At 38.0% G+C, this 20,657-nt stretch overlaps 1 protein-coding gene across 1 annotated transcript in view; it reads left to right on the top strand.

Annotated features, from left to right (window-relative positions):
* The window catches only part of LOC100154179 (Golgi pH regulator), a 57,393-nt gene continuing 37,011 nt past the window's right edge, over positions 276 to 20,657 (top strand). The window contains exons 1-3 of the mRNA XM_003481473.4: positions 276 to 496; positions 13,258 to 13,317; positions 14,993 to 15,096. Coding sequence (XP_003481521.3) covers positions 455 to 496; positions 13,258 to 13,317; positions 14,993 to 15,096 — 206 coding nt within the window. The 5' untranslated portion in view covers positions 276 to 454. The remainder of the gene's footprint in view (positions 497 to 13,257; positions 13,318 to 14,992; positions 15,097 to 20,657) is intronic.

The raw sequence follows: 20,657 nt of genomic DNA, 5'->3' as shown, positions 1-20,657 counted from the left end.
CTACGACCATTATAAAATAGAATTGCCACTTTAAAAAGATGTTAGTTCAGGCCCTGCCTCCTTTAGCCTCAGAAATGGAAATGCTACCTTGCATTACATCTTTTTTGGGTTTTGTTTTTGGTTTTGTTTTTAATTTTCAGACCACGTTATTGTGTCCCGCCCCTTTTAGGCAGGACAAGTCTAATTAAGCCCCGCCCCAAGAACGGCCCTTTCCCTGGCCCCGCCCCCAGGCGCTCAGCTCCTAGACGCCCGCCCAATCCTAGCCGAGGCGGGAAGCGCTGTATGTAGCTGCTGATTGGCTGGCTGCGGCGCAGCTTGATGGCGTCGGGCTGGCGAGCCAAGGGTCTGGTGGTGGCCCCCGGGCGACTGCCGCCTGTGTGAGGGGCCGGCGGCCCGAGCGTGCTGGGGCCTCGGGGAGTGGAAGCGGAAGCACTAGCCCTCCTTACACTTCGCCATGAGTTTCCTAATTGACTCCAGCATCATGATTACCTCCCAGGTGAGCTACTGCGTCCCGCCCCGGGACTCCTCAGTCTCCCTGTCTCTCGGCGTCTTCTTTGGGCCTCAGAGATGCAGGCTGGCCCGGCATCTCGCTCTTCTCGCTCGCAGCCTGTGTCCGCTTCTCTGGTGCCTGGAGCTCGGGAGGGTGTGGGATTTGCTGCGGCCGGTTCCCTGCGCCCTCCCTGTCAGGAGGCATCTGGCGGCCGCCCGCGCCCCAACCCAGTCTCTATTACTCCCCCCAGCCCCACCCCAGCTTTCCTGGCCACTGTTGGGAGGGGTCAGGTGGCCTTAGCGCTCAGAGTCAGTGCCACAGGAAGGGAGCGGTCCCCAAAGTGCCCTGAAGCTCTGGATTGCGCAGCTGACCAGTGTATCAGGGAAGAGTGTGTTTCCGTGCGCGTCTCGCCAATCGGGGCTGGCTCCTGGGGACACGTGGAGGCGTTGCTGGTTAGTTGTCAAATACTGAATCCGGGTGCGGAGGAATTTACCACTCTCACGTCAGAGATTTTTTAAGTATCAAGTTTTGTTTGTACTTATCTTCTGTTTGCTGCCCAAGCTTTTAGGGCAGCAACCCTAAAGGAGGGTCTTTTTCTGAGCCTCTTTCCTTCCCGATTGTCCACCTTCATTCAGTGATACAGTCAGCAAACTTTTATTGATCATTATATAAAGTTCTGAGGATACGAACAAATAAGACATTTGACTGTCTCTGCTTTATAAAAGACTCTTGGTTTTACTGTGTCATTAGTTGAGTTACTCTTTTTTTTTTTAAACAGCACTTATCACAACACTGATATCATTTATGTATTTACTTATGAGCTTATTTTTTGAGATCTTGGCTTGTTCATAGCGCCATCTTCACCTCCAAATGCAAGCATTATTTTTTGGCCAACTGTTAAAATTTGTAGAAGCTCATACTACTAAATTAGTGATTTTCCCACCCCACCCCCTCATTTTTCTAGTAATTTAAAGTATTTTTAAACTTTTTAAAATTTTCCTGTCACCATTGCACCTTGCGGCAAATGGAAGCTCTCAGGCTAAGTAAGGGTCTAACTGGAGCTGCAGCTGCTGGCCCATTCCATAGCCTCAGTAAGGCAGAATGAGCCGCATATGCGACCTACACCAGAGCTTGCTGGAACACTGGTTAACTCACTGAAGAGGCCAGGGATGGAACCCTTCTCACCGACAGCATGTCAGGTTCTTAACCCCTGCTGACCACAGCGGGAACTCCTAAAGCAATTTTTCTTAATTGTTCTTTTTTTTTTTTTTTTCTTCCAAGTGGCACATAACAGAAACTTCTTTTGGGGGATTTAAAAGTAAATTAATTCCTTGGGGGTTTTATTCTGTTTATGTATTGCTTTATTCTAATGCTCTGTCTTCGGAGTGGAGCATTTTCCTTGTTTCTTGAAAAACTTATTAAAAGATTTTCGAGGAGTTCCCGTGATGGCACAGCGGAAACGAATCCGACTAGGAACCATGAGGTTGTGGGGTCGATCCCTGGCCTTGCTTAATGGGTTAAGGATCCGGCGTTCCTGTGAGCTGTGGTGTAGGTCACAGATGCGGCTCAGGTCTGGCGTGGCTGTGGGGTAGGCCAGAGGCTACAGCTCTGACTGGACCCCCAGCCTGGGAACCTCCACATGCCGCAGGTGTGGCCCTGAAAAGACAAAAAAAAAAAATTTTTTTCAGAGAGTGTGAAACAGGGAACAGCCTGATGCAATACTTGTTTGTTTTTAAATTTACCATTCTTTATAAGTTTTCATAATTATTGTTTTTATTGGCTGCATAATATTAAAACATATTGATGTTCAAAAATCTGGACATGTAAGTCCTTTGCTTTTCTAACTTTTCCAAGGCTTTCTGTTATCCTTTTGTGACAACTCAGGGTTATTTTTACTAACTCAAGAAAAATGACAATATTTAAGTAGCATTTTTTCACTTGGAGTAAAAAAAAGAAATTGGCATTCTATTGTAACCTCTAAGATTTTTACAATGAATATAATTGATTGATAAGTTGAACCAAGAAAGCAGCTTTCCGATCTTGTTTACCTTATGATACTTTAACTTTCACACATGCTTTCATGTGCAATATTAAATTCTCAAAACTGCTCTTTACAAATGAGGAACTAAGACCCAAAGGATCCTTTGCGTGGAATGTTCTCTATCCAGATATTTATGTAGCTACTTCATCATCATTTAGGTATCAGTAAAAATACCACTTCGGGGAGGCTTTACCTGACTCCTTATCCCCAGCCAAGATAGCCCCAGACACCTTCTATCTCATTTCCCTCTTTTAATTTCTTCATATCCATCTCTATTGTTTATTTGTGTTTGATAGAAACTCCATGAGATCCGGGGTACTCTCTGTCTCCTGTGCTGTATTCCCCAGGATCTAGATCAGTTTCAGGCACATAGAGGCCTAATAAATATTTATTTAATAAAAAGCACCTTTCTAGAGAGGTGCGATTACCTGAAACATCTCCCCCTCAATTTTTCTGTTTTATATGAACTGAAAGATTTATTTGGAATGAAATCTGAAATCAGAGGTCATATATTGAAGCTGATCCACTTCAGGCAACATCTTGACATAGAGGTTGTTCACTGTGCCACAGGATAAAGTTCACATCCCTGGTATAGCTTATGGAATCTCTTATGGTGAGACCCCCACCCCCCAGCTCTTACCTCTTCAGCCTTGACCCGTACCACTTCTCACTTCACTTTATACACTAGCTTTGCTAAACTTCTTTAGTAAAGGTAAACTTTACTTCTTAACCTGGCCATGCTATCATGCCTCTAAATTTCCCCTAGTCTGTTCTCTTTCTGGACCTTTTCCCCATGCCTCTCCACTACTTTCTCCTGGCTAACTCCTGTTCAGCCTTCAGATCTCATCATAGATATCCGAAGCGCCTCTTCCAGAATGGATTAGATATCCCTATACATGCTTTCATAGTATCATTTGCCCACTTCACTTGTAACAGCACTATCACATTGTTTCACAATTACTTGTTTATCTCCTCCATAGAGTATACACTCCTTGAGAGCAGTGTCCATGCTCTCTTGTTCACCTTTCTACCCCTAGGACCTGACACATATTATACACTAGCGAATATTTGTTAAATAAATAAAAGGGCAAATAAATGATCCAAGGAAGGGGTCTTGTCTGTTCTTTAATGAATGTCCTGCCAATGGTCATCTTATTTTTTTATATGAAGCTAATTTTCAATGTAGCAGTTATTTTTTGTAAAAGCAGCTGTTATCTAACCCATGTTTTCAGCCTCTCTCTACAGTCGTAAGACTTGTCAGTTCCAAAGTACACTCTAAGTCCCAAGGTCAAGACTTCACAATTTCAAAACTATTAATTCTCTTTTTTGAATAAGAATCTGTGCATTTTCTATTTTATTTGCAAAAATGTTTGAAATTGCTTTTTCCTTTTGCATGCTTTTTAGATCCTCTTTAATCTTGCCAGAATTCATATTAATCTTGGACTTACTGAATTCTCCTGGTATTTTTTTCATATTAGTTGTGTAAAAGTCTTTTTAAGCTTTTTTTGTCGATGCGAAAGGAGCCCACAATGAAATAGTTAAGGTATATAACTCTCATTTCCCGTCCCCTCATATAGACTTATCAATTTCACTTGTTTTCTTTTCCTAAAGTCCCATTTCAGAGTGATCTTGGTGAAATATTTGATTTTTTATCATCTCTACCGTTCGCCACTTTCAATCCTAAATACCTAAGTTCTCCAACTTCAGTCATGACTTCAGAAGTCATTTAAATATGGCCACTAAACTATGAATCTAAATGTCTCCTTTATAATACCCAAAGGATCTCATGCCCTCTTGTTTCTTTTCCTACATACAAAAGTCCACACTTGGATCACTGCTACAGTTAGTCTGCTACTAAGGGTCCTGAGGCTTCTGTAGAAAATCACACAACTGTGCAGATTGCTGATGCCATGAGTTTATGGACACCTTCAGATCAATGAATCATTTTTTTTCCTTGTCTTTAATCAGCTGCTTGTTCCCTTGCCCTCATAATTTCTCTGAACCTTTATCTCTCTTTTCAAAGTCTGCTTTTCCATTTTTACATCTCCTACTCTTAGCAGATGACCTTGCCAACAACTTTATCAACAAAAGTGAGGCCAAAAAGGGTGAGCTCCTTCTACTTCCTACATCTTAATCTATGTAGTTATTTATATCCACAGCCATTCCCAACTCCTTTCCTCCCATATCAGAAAATAAGGTGCCCCCTTCAGCTGTTTAAGTTCATCCTTTCCACCTGCACCTTTAATCATGGAGCAGCTTATTGTGAAGTGGTTTAAAAGCACAAGCTTTGGAGTCAGCCACACCAGCTTCAGCTTGAATCCTGATTCTGAAACTTGCTATAAATTGATTAAGGTCCTTTAAGCCTCAGCTTTCTCTGTAATGAGGACAATCAGCCCTACTTTATCAGGTTTTTATGATTTAATGAGATTGCAGGGCTAAGCACTTTGAGTTCCTGGAATATACTAAATGGTCAATGAAAGGTAGTTGCTCCTAGTAATAATAAATTAATAACATTATCAACTCATATCCTATGATCTCTCAGTTCCTTCTCATATTTGTTCATCTCTTTTCTCTACTGCATTCTTCCCCTTGCCCTGTGAATTTTTCTCTTTACCCCACATTCTTGCTCAGGCTACTATCTAATGTTTGCCCTGGTTCTCATTCTCAGCTGTCTCTTGAGCAATTTGTGCTTATTGTCTCTACAGCTACCCTCCATGCACTCCCAACCTACTAAAGTCTGGCCCTTGCCTCCATCTCACTACTCAAACTATTTTCCTCAAGGTCAGCATTGACCTCCAAGTTACCAAATCCTTTGCACATTTTTCAGTCCTGGTTTAACTGCCTGCCTCGGCTTCATTTAACACTCCTTTAATTTCTGTTCCCTTGGTTTCAAGATACCACACTCTTGGCGCTGTTATTTCTCTGACCGTTCCTTCTCTGTCTCTTTCCTGGACTCTTCCCATTCCTTCCCTCACTATTTTCTTCTTGGCATATTACTCTCTGTACTCTACATATTATTCCGGAGTGATCTCATATTATTTGGTGGTTTCAACTCTTAGGTGTATCTTGGCCTTTCTTCGTAATCTGTTGTTTATGTCAACCTGGATGGCCCTCAAGCACTAAGCTGTGTCTAAAAGTGAACCCATCATCCCCTTATCTCCCATCCCCATGCCTTTTTTTTTTCTCCAGTATCTTTATATAAAGTGAGTTGGCCTCACTCTTCATCCTATATTCCAAACTAGTCTTCCTTGATTCCTCCTTGTTGATTTTACCTTCCAAATAGTCAAGTCTGTTGCCTCCTCTCTTTTTTTCTGATGTATAGTTGACTTACAATGTTGTTTTAATTTCTTCTATGCTGCAGAGTGACTCAGTTATATATATATACATTTTTTTTCTTTTCCATTATGGTTTATTTCATATAAATATATTAAATATAGGACCTTGTTGTTTATCCATTCTATATGTTACAGTTTACATCTGCTAACCTCAAACTCCAAGTTCTTCCCTCTCCTACCTCCTCCCCCTTGGCAACTACACACACGTCTGTTCTCTATGTCTGTGAGTCTGTTTCTGTTTCATAGGTAGGTTCATTTGTGTCATATTTTAGATTCCACATCTAAGTGATATCATATGGCATTTGTTTCTCTTTCTGAGTTACCTCACTTAGTATGATAATCTCTAGTTCCATTCATGTTGCTGCAAATGGCATTATTTTGTTCTTTTTTAAGACTGAGTAGTATTCCACTATATATGTACCACATCTTCTTTATCTACTCATCTGTCAATGGACATTTAAGTTGTTCCATGTCTTAGCTATTGTGAATACTGCTGCTGTGAACACAGGGGTGCATTATCTTTTTGAATTATATTGTCCAGATATATGCCCAGGAATGGAATTGCAGGATCATATATAACTGTGTTTTTACTTTAAATAATCTCTTGTTATTTGTATATTGGCATCTGTTTATGTGTGTGTGTGTGCATATGTACATTCACCTATATTTAAAAAGTGTAAGCAGAAGGAAGATGTTATAAAGAGGAGCCTAGGGCTTGTAACAATTAATTCTATTTTTAGTTTTTTGAGGAGCCTCCCTAATATGAATTCACCATACTGGCTGCAGCAACTTACATTCCCACTGACAGTGTAGGAGGGTTCCCTTTTCTCTACACCCTCTCCAGCATTTGCTATTTGTACACTTATTTATTTATTTTTTAACAGCTGCACCTACATCATATGGAATTTCCTGGGCCAGGGATGAAATCAGAGCCACAGTCGTGACCACTGCCACAGCTGCAGCAACGCCGGATCCTTAACCCACTGTGCCGGGCCAAGGATCAAACCTACATCCCAGTGATGCAGAGAGGCCACCTATTCTGTTGTACCACAGCAGGAACTCCTATTTTTAGACTTTTTAATGATGGCCATGTTGACTGCTGTGAGGTGGTACCTCATCATAGTTTTGTTTTGCATTTCTCTAATAGTGGGTGTTGAGCATCTTTTTATGTGCCCATTTTCTGTATGACTTCTTTTTTTTTTTTTTTAAACATGGAACGCTTCGTGAATTTGCGTGTCATCCTTGCGCAGGGGCCATGCTAATCTTCTCTGTATCGTTCCAATTTTAGTATATGTACTGCCGAAGCGAGCACTGTCTGTATGACTTCTTTGGAGAAATATTTACTCAGGTCTTCTGCCCCCAACAAACCCCACTTTTTTTCTTTTTTGGCTGCCCCAAGGCATATGGAGTTACCAGACCAGGGATCAGATCTGAGCTGCAGTTGTGACCTGTGCTGCAGCTGAGGCAATGCCAGATCCTTAATCCACTGAGTGGGGCCAGGGATCAAACCCGCATCCCGGCACTCCCAAGATGCTGCCGATCCTGTTGCACCACAGTGGAACTCCCTTCTGCCCATTTTTTGACTCTTTTTTTTTTTTTTAATTGAACTGTTTATATATTTTGGAAAGGAAGTCCTTGTGAGTTGCATCATTTGTAAATATGACTTCCTTTGCTGTGCAAAAGCTTTTAAGTTCGATTAGGTCCCATTTGTTTATTTTTGTTTTTATTTTTATTGCCTTGGGAGAATGACCTAAGAAAACATTGGAACAATTTATTTCAGAGAATGTTTTGCCTATGTTCTCTTCAAGGAGTTTTATGGTGTCCTGTCTTATGTTTAAGTCTTTAAGCCATTTTGAGGGCTTTTGTGTGTGTGTGTGTGTAGTGAGGATATATTCTAATTTCATTGATTTACATGCAGCTGTCCAGCTGCATTTGCAACAGAATCAGTTCCATTCCATTAATTCATGTGTCTGTTTTTTGTTCCAGTATCACACTGTCTTAATTACTGTAGCTTTGTAGTATTGTCTGAAGTCTGGGAGGGTTACACCTCCTGCTTTGTTCTTTTTCCTCAGGATTGCTTTGGCAATTCTGGTTTTTTTATGTTTCCATATAAATTTTAGGATTATTTGTTCTAGTTATGTGAAAAATGTCATTGGTAATTTGATCACATTAAATCTGTAGATTGCTTTGGGTAGTATGGCCATTTTAACAATATTAATTCTTCTAACCCAAGAGCATGGGATATCTTTCCATTTCCTTGAATCATCTTTAATTTCCTTGATTAATTTTTTATAGTTCTTAGCATATAAATCTTTGCCTCCTTGGTCAGGTTTACTCCTAAGTATTTTAATTCTTTTGGTATGATTTTAAAAGGTTTTTTCTTTTACATTCCCTTTCTGATATTTCACTGTTAGTGTAAAGAAATGCAACCCATTTCTATATGTTATCTTGTATCCTGCTACCTTGCTGAATTCATTTATCAGTTTTAGTAGTTTTTGTGTGGAGTCCCTAGGCTTTTCTATACATAGTATCATGTCACTTGAATATAGTGACAATTTTACCTCTTCCCTTCCAATTTGGATATGTTTTATTTGTTTTTCTTGTCTGATTGCTGTTGTTGTTAGGACTTCCAATTCTATGTTGAATAGAAGGAATGAGAGTGGGCATCTTTGAGCTAAAATTTTGGTCTAGATTTTAGCAGAAAGTCTTTCAGCTTTTCACCTTTGAGTATTATATTGGCTGTGGGTTTGTCATCAGTTGGTTTTATTATGCTGACATATGTTCACCCCAGACCCACTTTGGTAAGAGTTTTTATCATGAATGGATGTGGATTTTTGTCAAATGCTTTTTCTGCATCTATTGAGATGATCATGTGGTTTTTCTCTTTTCTTTTGTTAATGTGGTGTATCACATTGATTGATTTGTGTGTTTTGAACCATCCTTGTGAACTTGGGATGAATCCCACTTGGTCATGGTTTATGATTTTTTTTAATGTATAATTGGATTTAGTTTGCTAATATTTTGTTGAGATTCTTTGCATCTGTATTCATCAGAGATTGGCCTATAATTTTCTTTTTTGGCAGTGTCTTTGTTTTTGATATCAGGGTGATGGTGGCTTCATAGAGTATCTTTGATAGTATTCCCTCTTCTTCAGTCTTTTGGAAGAGTTTGAGAAGGAATGGTAAAAGTTCTTTGTATGTTTGGTAGAATTTATCCTTGAAGCCATCTGGACTTTGATTGGTAGGAAGTTGTTTTTTTTTTTTTAATTCTTTATTACAGATTCTATTTCACTTCTAGTATTTGATCTGTTAAAGATATCTATTTCTTCTGGATTCAGTTTTGGCAGGTATATGTTTCTAGAAACTTTTCTATTTCTTCCAGATTTTCGAATTTGTTGGCATATAATTGTTCATAGAATTATCTTATAGTTTTTGTGTGTGTTTCTGCTGTATTGGTTGATATTTCTCCTTTTTCATTTCTTATTTTGTTTATTTGGGTTCTCTCTTCTTATTGGTGAGCCTGGCCAGAGGTTTGTCAATTTTGCATATCCTTTCAAAGAACCAGCTCTTGATTTTGTTGATTTTTTTTTCTATTGTCTTTTAAATATCTATTATATTTATTTCATCTCTGGCCTTTATTTTTTCCTTCCTTCTGATGATTTTAGGTTTGGTTTACTTTTTCTAATTCTTTTCAATGCTAAGTTAAGTGGTTTACTTGAGATTTTTCTTCTTTTTCAAGGAAGGCCTGTATCACTATGAACTTCCCTCTAAGAACTGCTTTTGCAGCATATAGGTTTCTTTTAATGATTTTTATTTTTTCCATCATAGCTGGTTTACAGTAGCATCCCATAGATTTTGTATGGTTGTGTTTTCATTGCCATTTGTCTCAAGGTATATTTTAATTTCCTTTTTGATTTTGTTGACCCATTGGTTTTTTAGTTGCATGTTGTTTGGTCTCCATGTAATCTTTTTTTTCCTCATTTCTTTTTCTGTGGTTGTGCTCAGAAAAGATGCTTGAAATAATTTCTATATGATTAAATTTGTTGAAGCTTCTTTTGTGCCCTAGTATGCCAACCACCAATGTCTTTTTTTTGTTGTTTTTGAGGGTCTGGGGTTTTTTTTCCCCTGCTTTTTTGCTTTTTAGGGTCACACCAGTGGCATATGGAGGTTCCCAGGCTAGGGGTCGAATCAGAGCTACAGCTGCTGGCCTATGCCACAGCTACAGCAACATTGGTCCCAGCCGCATCTGCAACCTACACCATAGCTCAGAGGAATGCCCACTGGGCAGGCCAGGGATAAAACCCACAACTTCATGGTTCCTAGTCAGATTCATTTCTGCTGTGCCACGATGGGAACTCCTCACCAATGTCTTTATTCTGGTCTTTATCATCTCTCATCTAGACTGCTGCAATAATGTCCAGTGAAGTTTCTTTCTCTACAGTGTTGTTTCCTTCAAATAGCTACAATAGTGCTCTGTATAAAATAAACATGTCCATGTCTTTTCCCTACTTATATGACTCCTTATCACCTACAGACTATGATCTAAGCTCTTTGCAGTGGCCTCCAAGGCTTTCAGTCATTGGTCCTCTGCTCCTCCTCTCTTAGCCTCATTTAACTACTTCCTTCTTTGAATTTTATCTTCCTTCAGCACCAAACTGTTTGTAGTTACCAGTATATACAATACTATTTGTTACCTCTGTGCCTTTATTCATGCTCTTTGCTGTCTGGAAAGAAAGCCCTGTTCTCGTACCCCCATTACCAGTCTTTTACCTATATAATTCTTTTTCATCCTTTAAGAGAGTATTAGGTTTTTTTTAATGTTTTAGGGATGGTGGAAACCTTAGAGTGTGTGGTAAATAACTTGGAACCTTTCTCTAGAAAAACGCATATAATCCCCAAATTTGCACATGATATCAGGTTTTAACTAAATTAAAATCCCCTTCATCTAAGGTATTATCTTCCCCAGAAAAAATTTGTCCTAACCCCCTACTAGATTGATTTGGTCTCCCTCTTTTATATTCTTTTACATATCCTTTGCATATCTCTATCATTGCATGTCTCATGTTACAATTATAACTATTTAGCATCTTCACCACTATACTATACCTCCTTGAGAGTATAACTGTCTTGCTTGTCTTTGTATCCCCAGTACCTAGCACAACACATAGAGGTTATTGTCAAAAAAAATTGAGGTTAATATTCCTGAAAAACAAACTATCTTTTACTATGGACCATTTATTCATTCAGCAAACATTTACAGAGAGCCTGCTACGTGCCAGGCATTGTGCTGGGTGCTGAGGATACAAAGACTAACAAGACAAACATGATCCCTATCTTCATAGAACTTACAGTCTAATGTCTTTAAAAAAAAAAGTGTGTATTTAAATTAGACATTTTTAAAACTGTGTGATTAGTGCTTTGATAAGGGAAATATAAAAAGAGCAAGCTACCTGTATTTAGGAGGCCAGAAAAGGCCTTCCAGAGGTAATAATAATTAAGATCTGTAGGACAAGTAGGGAGGAGACTGGAGAGAAGTGTCTGTCAGAGAATAACATCAGAGGTCTTGTTATGAAAGAATGCTGTGTCTAAAGAAGCAAAGTGGCTGAAATTATGATTGGTGGGGAGGAGGGCATAGCAAGAGGAATCTCTGCTAAACTGTGCTCACAAGTTCATACTAGCTCCTAAAGTCAGTGGGAAGACATAAAAGAATTTTATTCTGAAATAATGCCATTTGCAGCAACATGAATGAACCTAGAGATTATCATACTAAGTGAAATAACTCAGGCAAAAACCACATGACATCACTTATATGTGGAATCTAAAATATGACAGAAGTGAACCTACATACGAAACAGAAACAGACTCACAAACAGAACAGAGGGATGGGAGGACTGGGAGTTTGGGGTTAGCAGATAACAAACGATTAGAATGGATAAACAACAAGGTCCTACTGTATAGTACAGGGAACTATATTTAGTATCCTGTAATAAACCATAATGGAAAAGAATATGAAAAGGAATATATATATGTGTGTGTGTATAACTGAGTCACTTTGCTGTACAACAGAAATTAACACAACATTGTAGACCAACTATACTTTAAAAATAATAATTTTATTCTCAAGTTTGTTCTCCAAGTCCATGATTTTCTTTCCTGTGGAAAGGTTCATTTGTGCAATATTTTAGATTCCAGATATAAGTGATATCATATGGTATTTGTCTTTCTGGGAGTGGCATGGATTGGGAACTTGGGATTAATAGATGCAGACTTTTGCCTTTGGAATGGATGAGCAATGAGATCCTGCTGTGTAGCACTGAGAACTATATCTAGTCACTTATGTTGGAGCATGACAATGTGAGAAAAAAGAATCGATACATGTATGTGTAACTGGGTCACTATGCTGTACAGTAGAAAATTGACAGAATACTGTACAGCAGCTATAATGAAAAAAATAAAAATCATTATATAAAAAAGAAAAATTTTATTCTTTGATAAAACTCCTAGCTGGTATAAGAAGAAAAGAGTTGTGTCAGAATATGTATGTGTAGAGAAGGTTCTACTTAACAATGAAAAACAAATGAGCTTTATAACACTGAACAGAGCTGCCATGTGGCTACTGTCTCTCATGACAGCTTGAACCAAAACTGACAAAATGGGATCCTGCAATCTCTTGGATTTACAGTGAGGTGAAATGTACTTTATGTGGATTAGAAAAGATAGTGGAGAAGCTGAGAAAGGTCCATGAAGAAAAATATATTTTAAAAATACATGTAGAATGGATAAGCAATAAGGTCTTGCTGTATAGCACAGGGAACTATGACCAATCACTTGTGATAGAACATGATGGAAGATGCTATGAGAAAAAGAACGTATGTGTAAGTATGACTAGATCACTTCGGTATATAGCAGAAGTTGACAGAACACTGTAAATCAACTATACTTTAAAAAATTTAAAAATCAGTCTTTCTACTTCTTTCCTTTTTTGAAAAAACTTAACCCCTTTTCCTTGCAGTTGTCTTGTTTTATTTTTTAAAATACTTGCAAACAAGGATCATCTGTAAGAAGCAAGTTTCACTGACTCCTTTTTTATTTGTTAATTTCTCTGGCTCATAAAATGATTATCATAAGATTACAGGAAAATGCATACTTTAATTTTTGTCTAACCTAAAACATGTTATAAAACAAGGATTATTTCGAATACTGAAAAGCATTTCAACATCTACTGCCAGTGTTGAGGACATTAATAAGTAGATCTTTAAATTGAGGGGATGTCACCTTTAATCTCTGAAATAAGCTATTTATAGTTAGTCGACCTTTTATTATAAAATAGTCTACATGAGGCTTTTCTCAAAAGATTGTGTATATTGACCTTCTATCTTCTTTCCCCTCCAGATACTTTTCTTTGGATTTGGGTGGCTTTTTTTCATGAGACAACTGTTTAAGGACTATGAGGTGAGAAAAGTTCATTTTGATTATGCTAATACCATATGAATTTACATTGTTTTAAATGGGTCAAGAAAAATACCCCCATTAAATAAAAATCATGTTCAAGAAAGACAATATCATATGATAGCATTTATATATGGAACCTAACAAAAATGATACAAGTGATCTTACTGACAAAATAGAAATAGACTGACAGACATAGAAAACAAACTCATGTCTACCCAGAGGAAAAGGGGAGAGGGATAAATTAGGAATTTAAACTTAACAAATACACACTACTAACATTGCTATATATAAAATAGATACATAACTGTAAAATACAAGGAACTATATTCAATATCTTATAGTAACATATAATGGAAAAGAATATATATACGTATACTATATATATGTATCTATATATGTATATATTTGAATCATTTTGCTGTACACCTGAAACATTGTTAAATCAAGTATACTTCAATTTTAAAAAATCAATTGTATTTGACCTTTCATGACCTGCGATGGTCAAAAGAAAAAAAAATCATGTTCACTTCCAAGGTGGGAAGTTTTTGCCACTATGTAATTCTTAAATTGGAGAATATAATTAAGCTTCATTGATTTTTTTTTTTTTTAAACCAAGTCATGAATAGCCCAGAAGCCGGGAGCAAGAAATATCATGCTTTAGTCATAGCAGTATACATACCAATAGCAGATAGTTATTCTCTGGGAGAGAATTTAACTTATAATGTCTCATAAATGTGCTCATTCATTTGAATGTCTGGCCTTCAGTGTTAATTACCAATCTTACATCCTAAGTTAATACCAAAAATCCTAAGGCTAGTCTGATTCTTATCTTAAGCCTTGAATTAAAAAAAAAAAAAAAAAAACAAAAAACAGCCTACGTTGGCTATTTCCTAGTTAATCTTCCTCATTTAGTAATAAGCTCAATAGTTATGGACTATTTTGGGGTCATTTCTAGGAAGTTCTTCATTAAACTTCCCCAAGGAGTTTGGGTTATTGTCTGAAAGAACCCAGAATTCTAGAGATTCTGTTCTGCTCAATACTTTAAGTCCTCCTAGGGGAGGTTCTAAAACTGGTCCAAGATCTGCAGGGTGTTAAAGAAACCCTTTTAACACTAACTTCTATATATAAGGTTTTGTTTCTCAGTGTACATCAGGAATTCTAAGTGCTACTTCTGAATCTGTCACTTCATCTTCTTATGCTTATAATTCTTCATCCACAAGAGGATGGCAGTAATAGTGACCTACAATTCAAAAGCACTCCCTACTTTCACCTATTTCTTTAGCTCCAGGCAAGCTACTGTCATGACCGTGTTTCTTCCTTTCTTTTCCATTTTTTTTTTTTTTTTTTTTTTTTTTTTTTTTTTTTTGTCTTTCCAGGGCCATACCCATGGCATGTGGATGTTCCCAAGCTATGGGTCAAATCGGAGCTGCAGCTGTCAGCCTACACCATAGCCTTAGCAACGCTGGATCCCAGCCACATCTGCAACCTACACCACAGTTCACAACAACGCCAGATCCTTAGTCTACTCAGCAAGGCCATGGATCGAACCTGTGTGACCCTTTTCTTATAACTTGAGAATTTCTTCAAAATAAGTTTTCTGAGTGGCAACTATAAGACTATCAAACTCAATATTTCACACAAGGAAATGACTTTTAGTCTATTTGGCTTTTAACAGGTGCGTCAGTATGTGGTACAGGTGATCTTCTCTGTGACTTTTGCATTTTCTTGCACCATGTTTGAGCTCATCATCTTCGAAATCTTAGGAGTATTAAATAGCAGGTAAGTAAGAGTACTAATTAGCTCTCCTCTAAAAGAGACCTATGTTACTTTCTTTATGGTGGAAGATTTACTGGGATCCCACAGCTGAAAAAAATCCAGCATGTGGTTAGTTTAGTTTCAGCAACTGTAATAATCATAGCAAATATGGGTCCCAGGCAACTAGCTTGACAAAGATTGTGAAATTGTGGGAAAACAAATCTAACCATTAGTTCTGAAATACTAATTGAGGCTGAGGCTGTGAGAGCCAAGGTCCCAGGCTTTACTTCTAGAAGTTTTATTTTTCTCAGTCTGCTTTCTGACCGAATCCAAGAAATGGCCCTTTATATTGTTCTGCTGACTGAGAAATCTCTACCTGAAGAGATCGCAATTCCTCAGAACTAGCTGAGTAAGGGTTTCTTTGAAGACTGAACTCCAGTTCCTACCAGTCTAGTTACTTTTGCTGATTTCATTGGCATAGTCAAGTCTGATTGAACTTAGACTGTTCTTTAAAGCATTTTTTAAAAGCAACTCCTGTCCTCCTACAAATAACAGCATGTTAGTTTATTGAACGGTCTATCCAAAGCATTTCTTGCTTGTTAAACTGCAAGTTTGAGTTGGGGGGACAATGTTTGTGTGTGAGTACATCAGCTAACTATGTAAGGTTTTGTTGTACTTTATCACTACATGGAAAAGTCTCTCAAGAATTAAGTGACATTGGCTCTGCAGTCAGAAATCAATGCTGAGGAGTTCCCGTCGTGGCTCAGTGGTTAACGAATCCGACTAGGAACCATGGGTGGGTTAAGGATCTGGCGTTGCCGTGAGCTGTGGTGTAGGTTGTAGACATGGCTTGGAACCTGCATTGCTGTGGCTCTGGTGTAGGCTGGCAGCTAAAACTCTGATTAGACCCCTATCCTGGGAACCTCCATATGCTGCGGTAGCGGCCCCAGGAAAGGCAAAAAGACAAAAAAAAAAAAAAGACAATGCTGAGCTAAGCTATATAAGTCATTATAAACCCCTGACGTTTGAGGCTTAGAGATTGTATTCGCAAATTCATTTTTTGAGAATCAGAGTTGATAACTGTGGTCTCTCAATAGATAAATTCAGAGCTTGTAGAATAGTAAAACAGGAATATGTTCTGACTCTCCTGATTTTAAATTTGTTCTTTAATAATCCAAACCTTGCTTGGATGAGCTGGATATAGATCCTGTAACTGTCCAGACTAGACAAGTGTTATTTTACATGCTGGTTATTAGCTTTTATTCAAGAGCCCAGAAATAAAACAAAGCATATATGGCCAACTAATATTTGACAAGGGAGCCAAGAATGCTCAATGGAGAAAAGACAGATTGGTCAATAAATGATGATGAGGAAGTTGGTTATTCATACACAGAAGAATGAAACTTGACCCCTATCTTACATTACTCACAAAAGTTAACTCGAAATGGATTAAAGACTTAAATGTAAGACCTGAAATCTTGAAACTGCTAGAAGAAAACATAGCAAAAAAGAACTCCTTGATATAGATCTTGGTGATGATTTTTTGGAAATTACACCTAAAGCACAAACAATAATATCAAAAATAAACAGATGGGACTATATAAAACTAGAAAAGGCCTCTGTACAGCAAAAGAAACCATCAACAAAGTGAAAGACAACCTATGAAATGAGAAAAAATTGCAAGTCATGTATCTGATATAGGGTTAATATTCAAAACATATAAAGACCTCGTACAACTCAATAGCAAAAACCAAATAATCCAATTTAAAAATGGGGAAAAGACCTGAATAGACATTTTTCCAGAGAAGATTTACAAGTAGCCTGTAGGCACATGAAAAAGTGCTCAACATTGTTTGTCAGTAGAGAGATACCAATTAAAATCACAATGAGATATCACCTCACATCTGTTAGAGTGGCCATCATCAAAAGGGCAAAAAATAACACCTGGAAGTGTGGATGTGGAAAAAAGGGAACTGTTGCCGGGATTGTAAATTGATACAGCTGCTATGGAAAAGTGTGGAGACTCCTCAAAAAAATTAAAAATGTAACTACCTTATGTTCTAGCAATTCCATTTCTGGGAATATATCCAAAGGAAATGAAAACACTAACTCAAAAAGGTATCTGTACCCCCGTGTTGATAGCAGTATTATTTACAATAGCCAAGACATGGAAACAACCTAAGCGTCCACTGATGGAGGAATGAATAAAGTGTAGAATATATATACAATGGAATATTATTCAATCATAAAAATGAGGAAATCCTCAACATTTATGGCAACATAGATGACCTTGACGGTATTATGCTAAGTGAATAAGTTAGAGAAAGACAAATAACTGGACGATCTCAATTATAAGTGAAATCTTAAAAGCAAAAGTAGGAGTTCCTGCTATGGCACAGTGGGTTAACACTCAGGTCATTGCAGAGGCGCGGGTTCAATCCCCATCCCAGCACAGTGGATAAAAGTATCCAGCGTTGCCGCACCTGTGTCTCAGATTCAGTCCCTGGCATTTCCACATGCCAAGGGTATGGCCATTAAAAAAGGGAGAAAAAAAAAAGTAAAAACACCAAACTCATAGAAAAAAATCGTATTGGTAGTTAGTAGGGCAGGAGTTTGGAGGAGGGGGAATTGGATGAAAGTGATCAAAAGATACAACATTCCAGTAATAAAAAGTACTAGTGGAGTTCCCCTCATGGCTCTGTGGTTAACAAATCCGACTAGGAACCATGAGGTTGTAGGTTCAATCTCTGGCCTTGCTCAGTGGGTTAAGAATCTGGCGTTGCCGTGAGCTGTGGTGTAGGTCACAGATGCGCCTCAGATCTGGCGTTGCTGTGGCTCTGGTGTTGCTGTGGCTCTGGCGTAGGCCGGTGGCTACAGCTCCAATTAGACCCCTAGCCTGGGAACCTCCCTCCATATGCCGCTGGTGCGGCCCCAGAAAAGACAAAAAAGAAAAAGACAAAGACAAAAAAAGAAAAAAGTACTAGTACCCTGCTGTGTTATATACAAGAAAGTTTTTGAGAGCAAATCCTAAGAATTCTCATCACAAGGAGATTCTTTTTTCTTTCCGTTGTATCCATATGAAATGATTACATTAACTAAACCTATTGTAATCATTTCACAACATATGTAAATCAGACCATCACACTGAATGCCTTAAGCTTATGCAGTGATGTATGTCAATTCTTTCTCCATAAAACTAGGAAAAAATTTATTATCACAACCTGAAATTTCACTGCTATCTGAGCAAAGGTCAGCAACTTTTCTTTAAAGAGCCAGATAGTAAATATTTTAGGCTTTGTGGGCCACACCATTTCTAAGGAGCTACTCAACTCTGCTGTTGTAGAGTGAAAGCAGCCATAAGCAGTATGGAATCAAGTGGATGTGACTGTGTTCCTATAAAACTTCATTTATAAAAACAGGTCATTGTTGGAGTTCCCATCGTGGCGCAGTGGTTAACGAATCCGACTAGGAACCATGAGGTTGTAGGTTCAATCCCTGGCCTTGCTCAGTGGGTTAAGGACCCGGCATTGCCATGAGCTGTGATGTAGGTTGCAGACGCAGCTCGGATCCTGCGTCGCTGTGGCTCTGGTGTAGGCCAGCGGCTATGGCTCCGATTTGACCCCTAGCCTGGGAACCTCCATATGCCATGGGAGTGGCCCCCAAAAATGGCAAAAAGACATGAAAAAAAAAACAAAAACAAAAAAAACAGGTCATTGTTTGCTGACTGCTGATCTAAGTAGTATAGATAGAACTGTAACTAATAGTCTAAAACCAAAATTATTGTTTTTGTAGCTGATGTCTCCCAACTTTTGATTCATTTATAGTTAATAATTCCATATAGTAAGACATATCATCACTCAGTTACTTGGAAGTACGTTTCTTAAATAGTTAAAGAGTATGGAAGTAGCATTGCTAAAATCTGGTTCTTCTTTGGATGCTTTTTGGGGGATCAAGTAGACTGAGACACCTTCTGTTACACCTATTTTCTCAGACTAACATTTGGTCCTACTATGTAACAGAATTGTGGGCGTTTATCATATATTACTATCTGCACATTGATTGTATTCAAAATAGTTTTCAAAGGAAAATCTTGAATTTGACCAAGAATTTTCTTTTGACTCACCTCTAAACAGAAGTGGTATAGCCTCCTATTCAAATATGTAATCTCATTGGTACCCTTCGTTTTTTCCAGAGAACGTCTCTTTACCTTCAGCTCAAATGACAGTTAAAGTATGTGGTTTTCTTTTAGTTGGCATATGGATTACACTTGTCATTTCAAACCCACTGCCTCCCAATATCTTTCAGAAGCTTAGTGAAATACTAAGTATGATTGCCAGGAGGATGTGCATCTTGTTCGTAAACTCTAAATTCTCTAAAGTAGGTAATCTAGACAAGCAAAAGCTGTCAGTTTATCTAAACTAAATGGTATCGGGTCTCTCTAGGGTAACCTTTTACTGAATAGCTCTTCGTTTTATGATTATTGCCATCTGCACTAAGGAGGAAACAGTAAGAGCGAGCCCTCTGAAACTCATTGATGTTTCTTTTGAAAGGCTGTTGTGGAAAATGTTGGGGGGTTTTGTTTGTTTTTTGCTTTTTAAGGCCACACCCGAGGCATATGGAGGTTCCCAGGCTAGGGGGTCAAATCGTAGCTGCAGCCACTGGCCTATGCCACAGCAACATAGGATCCAAGCCACGTCTACACCACAGCTCACAGCAATGCCAGATCCTTAACCCACTGAGCGAGACCAGGGATTGAACAGGAGTCCTCACTGATACTAGTCAAATTCATTTCTGCTGCACCACGATGGGAACTCCCCCTGGGAAACATTGTTAATTGACCTCATATTTTCTTCTTTATCAAGTCTTTGGAGAAATTGCAATATGATCTTGGTAATAATTCAGTAATTATAAACCAGTGGTAATTATGCTTCCTTTAAGTAATTTTTTATTTTTCTTACACTATGATTTGTCTAACTGATCAAAGTTTCTATTTCACATTAACCATTAGAAAACATAAAGCTAAATTTTTGAACTACCTGTAGCAACTTTCTAGAACTCTATGGTGTGCATTTTCATAATTGGACCTGACCTGAGATTTTACCTATCTTTTGTCATTGTTTTTCCTTCCTTTCATATTTCTTTATAATTTATTTCATTATCCTGTATTTTACATATCCTATAAGCCACTTAACCACTTACTCTTTTTTGAAATAAGGCTTAATTATAAGTTTAAAATCAGTAAATACAAAGGACACCATCAAGAAAGTGAATAGATATCCCACAAATGGGAGAAAATTTTTGTAAATCATGAATCTGATATGAGAATTCTATCTAACATATATAAAGAACTCTTAAAACTCAATAAAAAGACAAACAAAACTTAAACATGAACTAAGGATTTAAATAGGCATTTTTCCAAATAAGATGTACAGATGGGCCATTAACACATAAAAGATGCTCAACGTCTTTATTATTTTTTTCAACATCTTTAGCTATCAGTAAAATGCAAATCAAAACCACAATGTGATACCACTTGATACCCACTAGGATAGCAATAATCACAAAGACAGTTATAAGTGTTAGCG

This window comes from Sus scrofa, chromosome 4 (assembly GCF_000003025.6).
Source record: "Sus scrofa isolate TJ Tabasco breed Duroc chromosome 4, Sscrofa11.1, whole genome shotgun sequence".
NCBI lineage: Eukaryota > Metazoa > Chordata > Mammalia > Artiodactyla > Suidae > Sus > Sus scrofa.
Note: the sequence above shows the minus strand (reverse complement) of the source record. Positions and strands in the feature narration are given on the sequence as shown.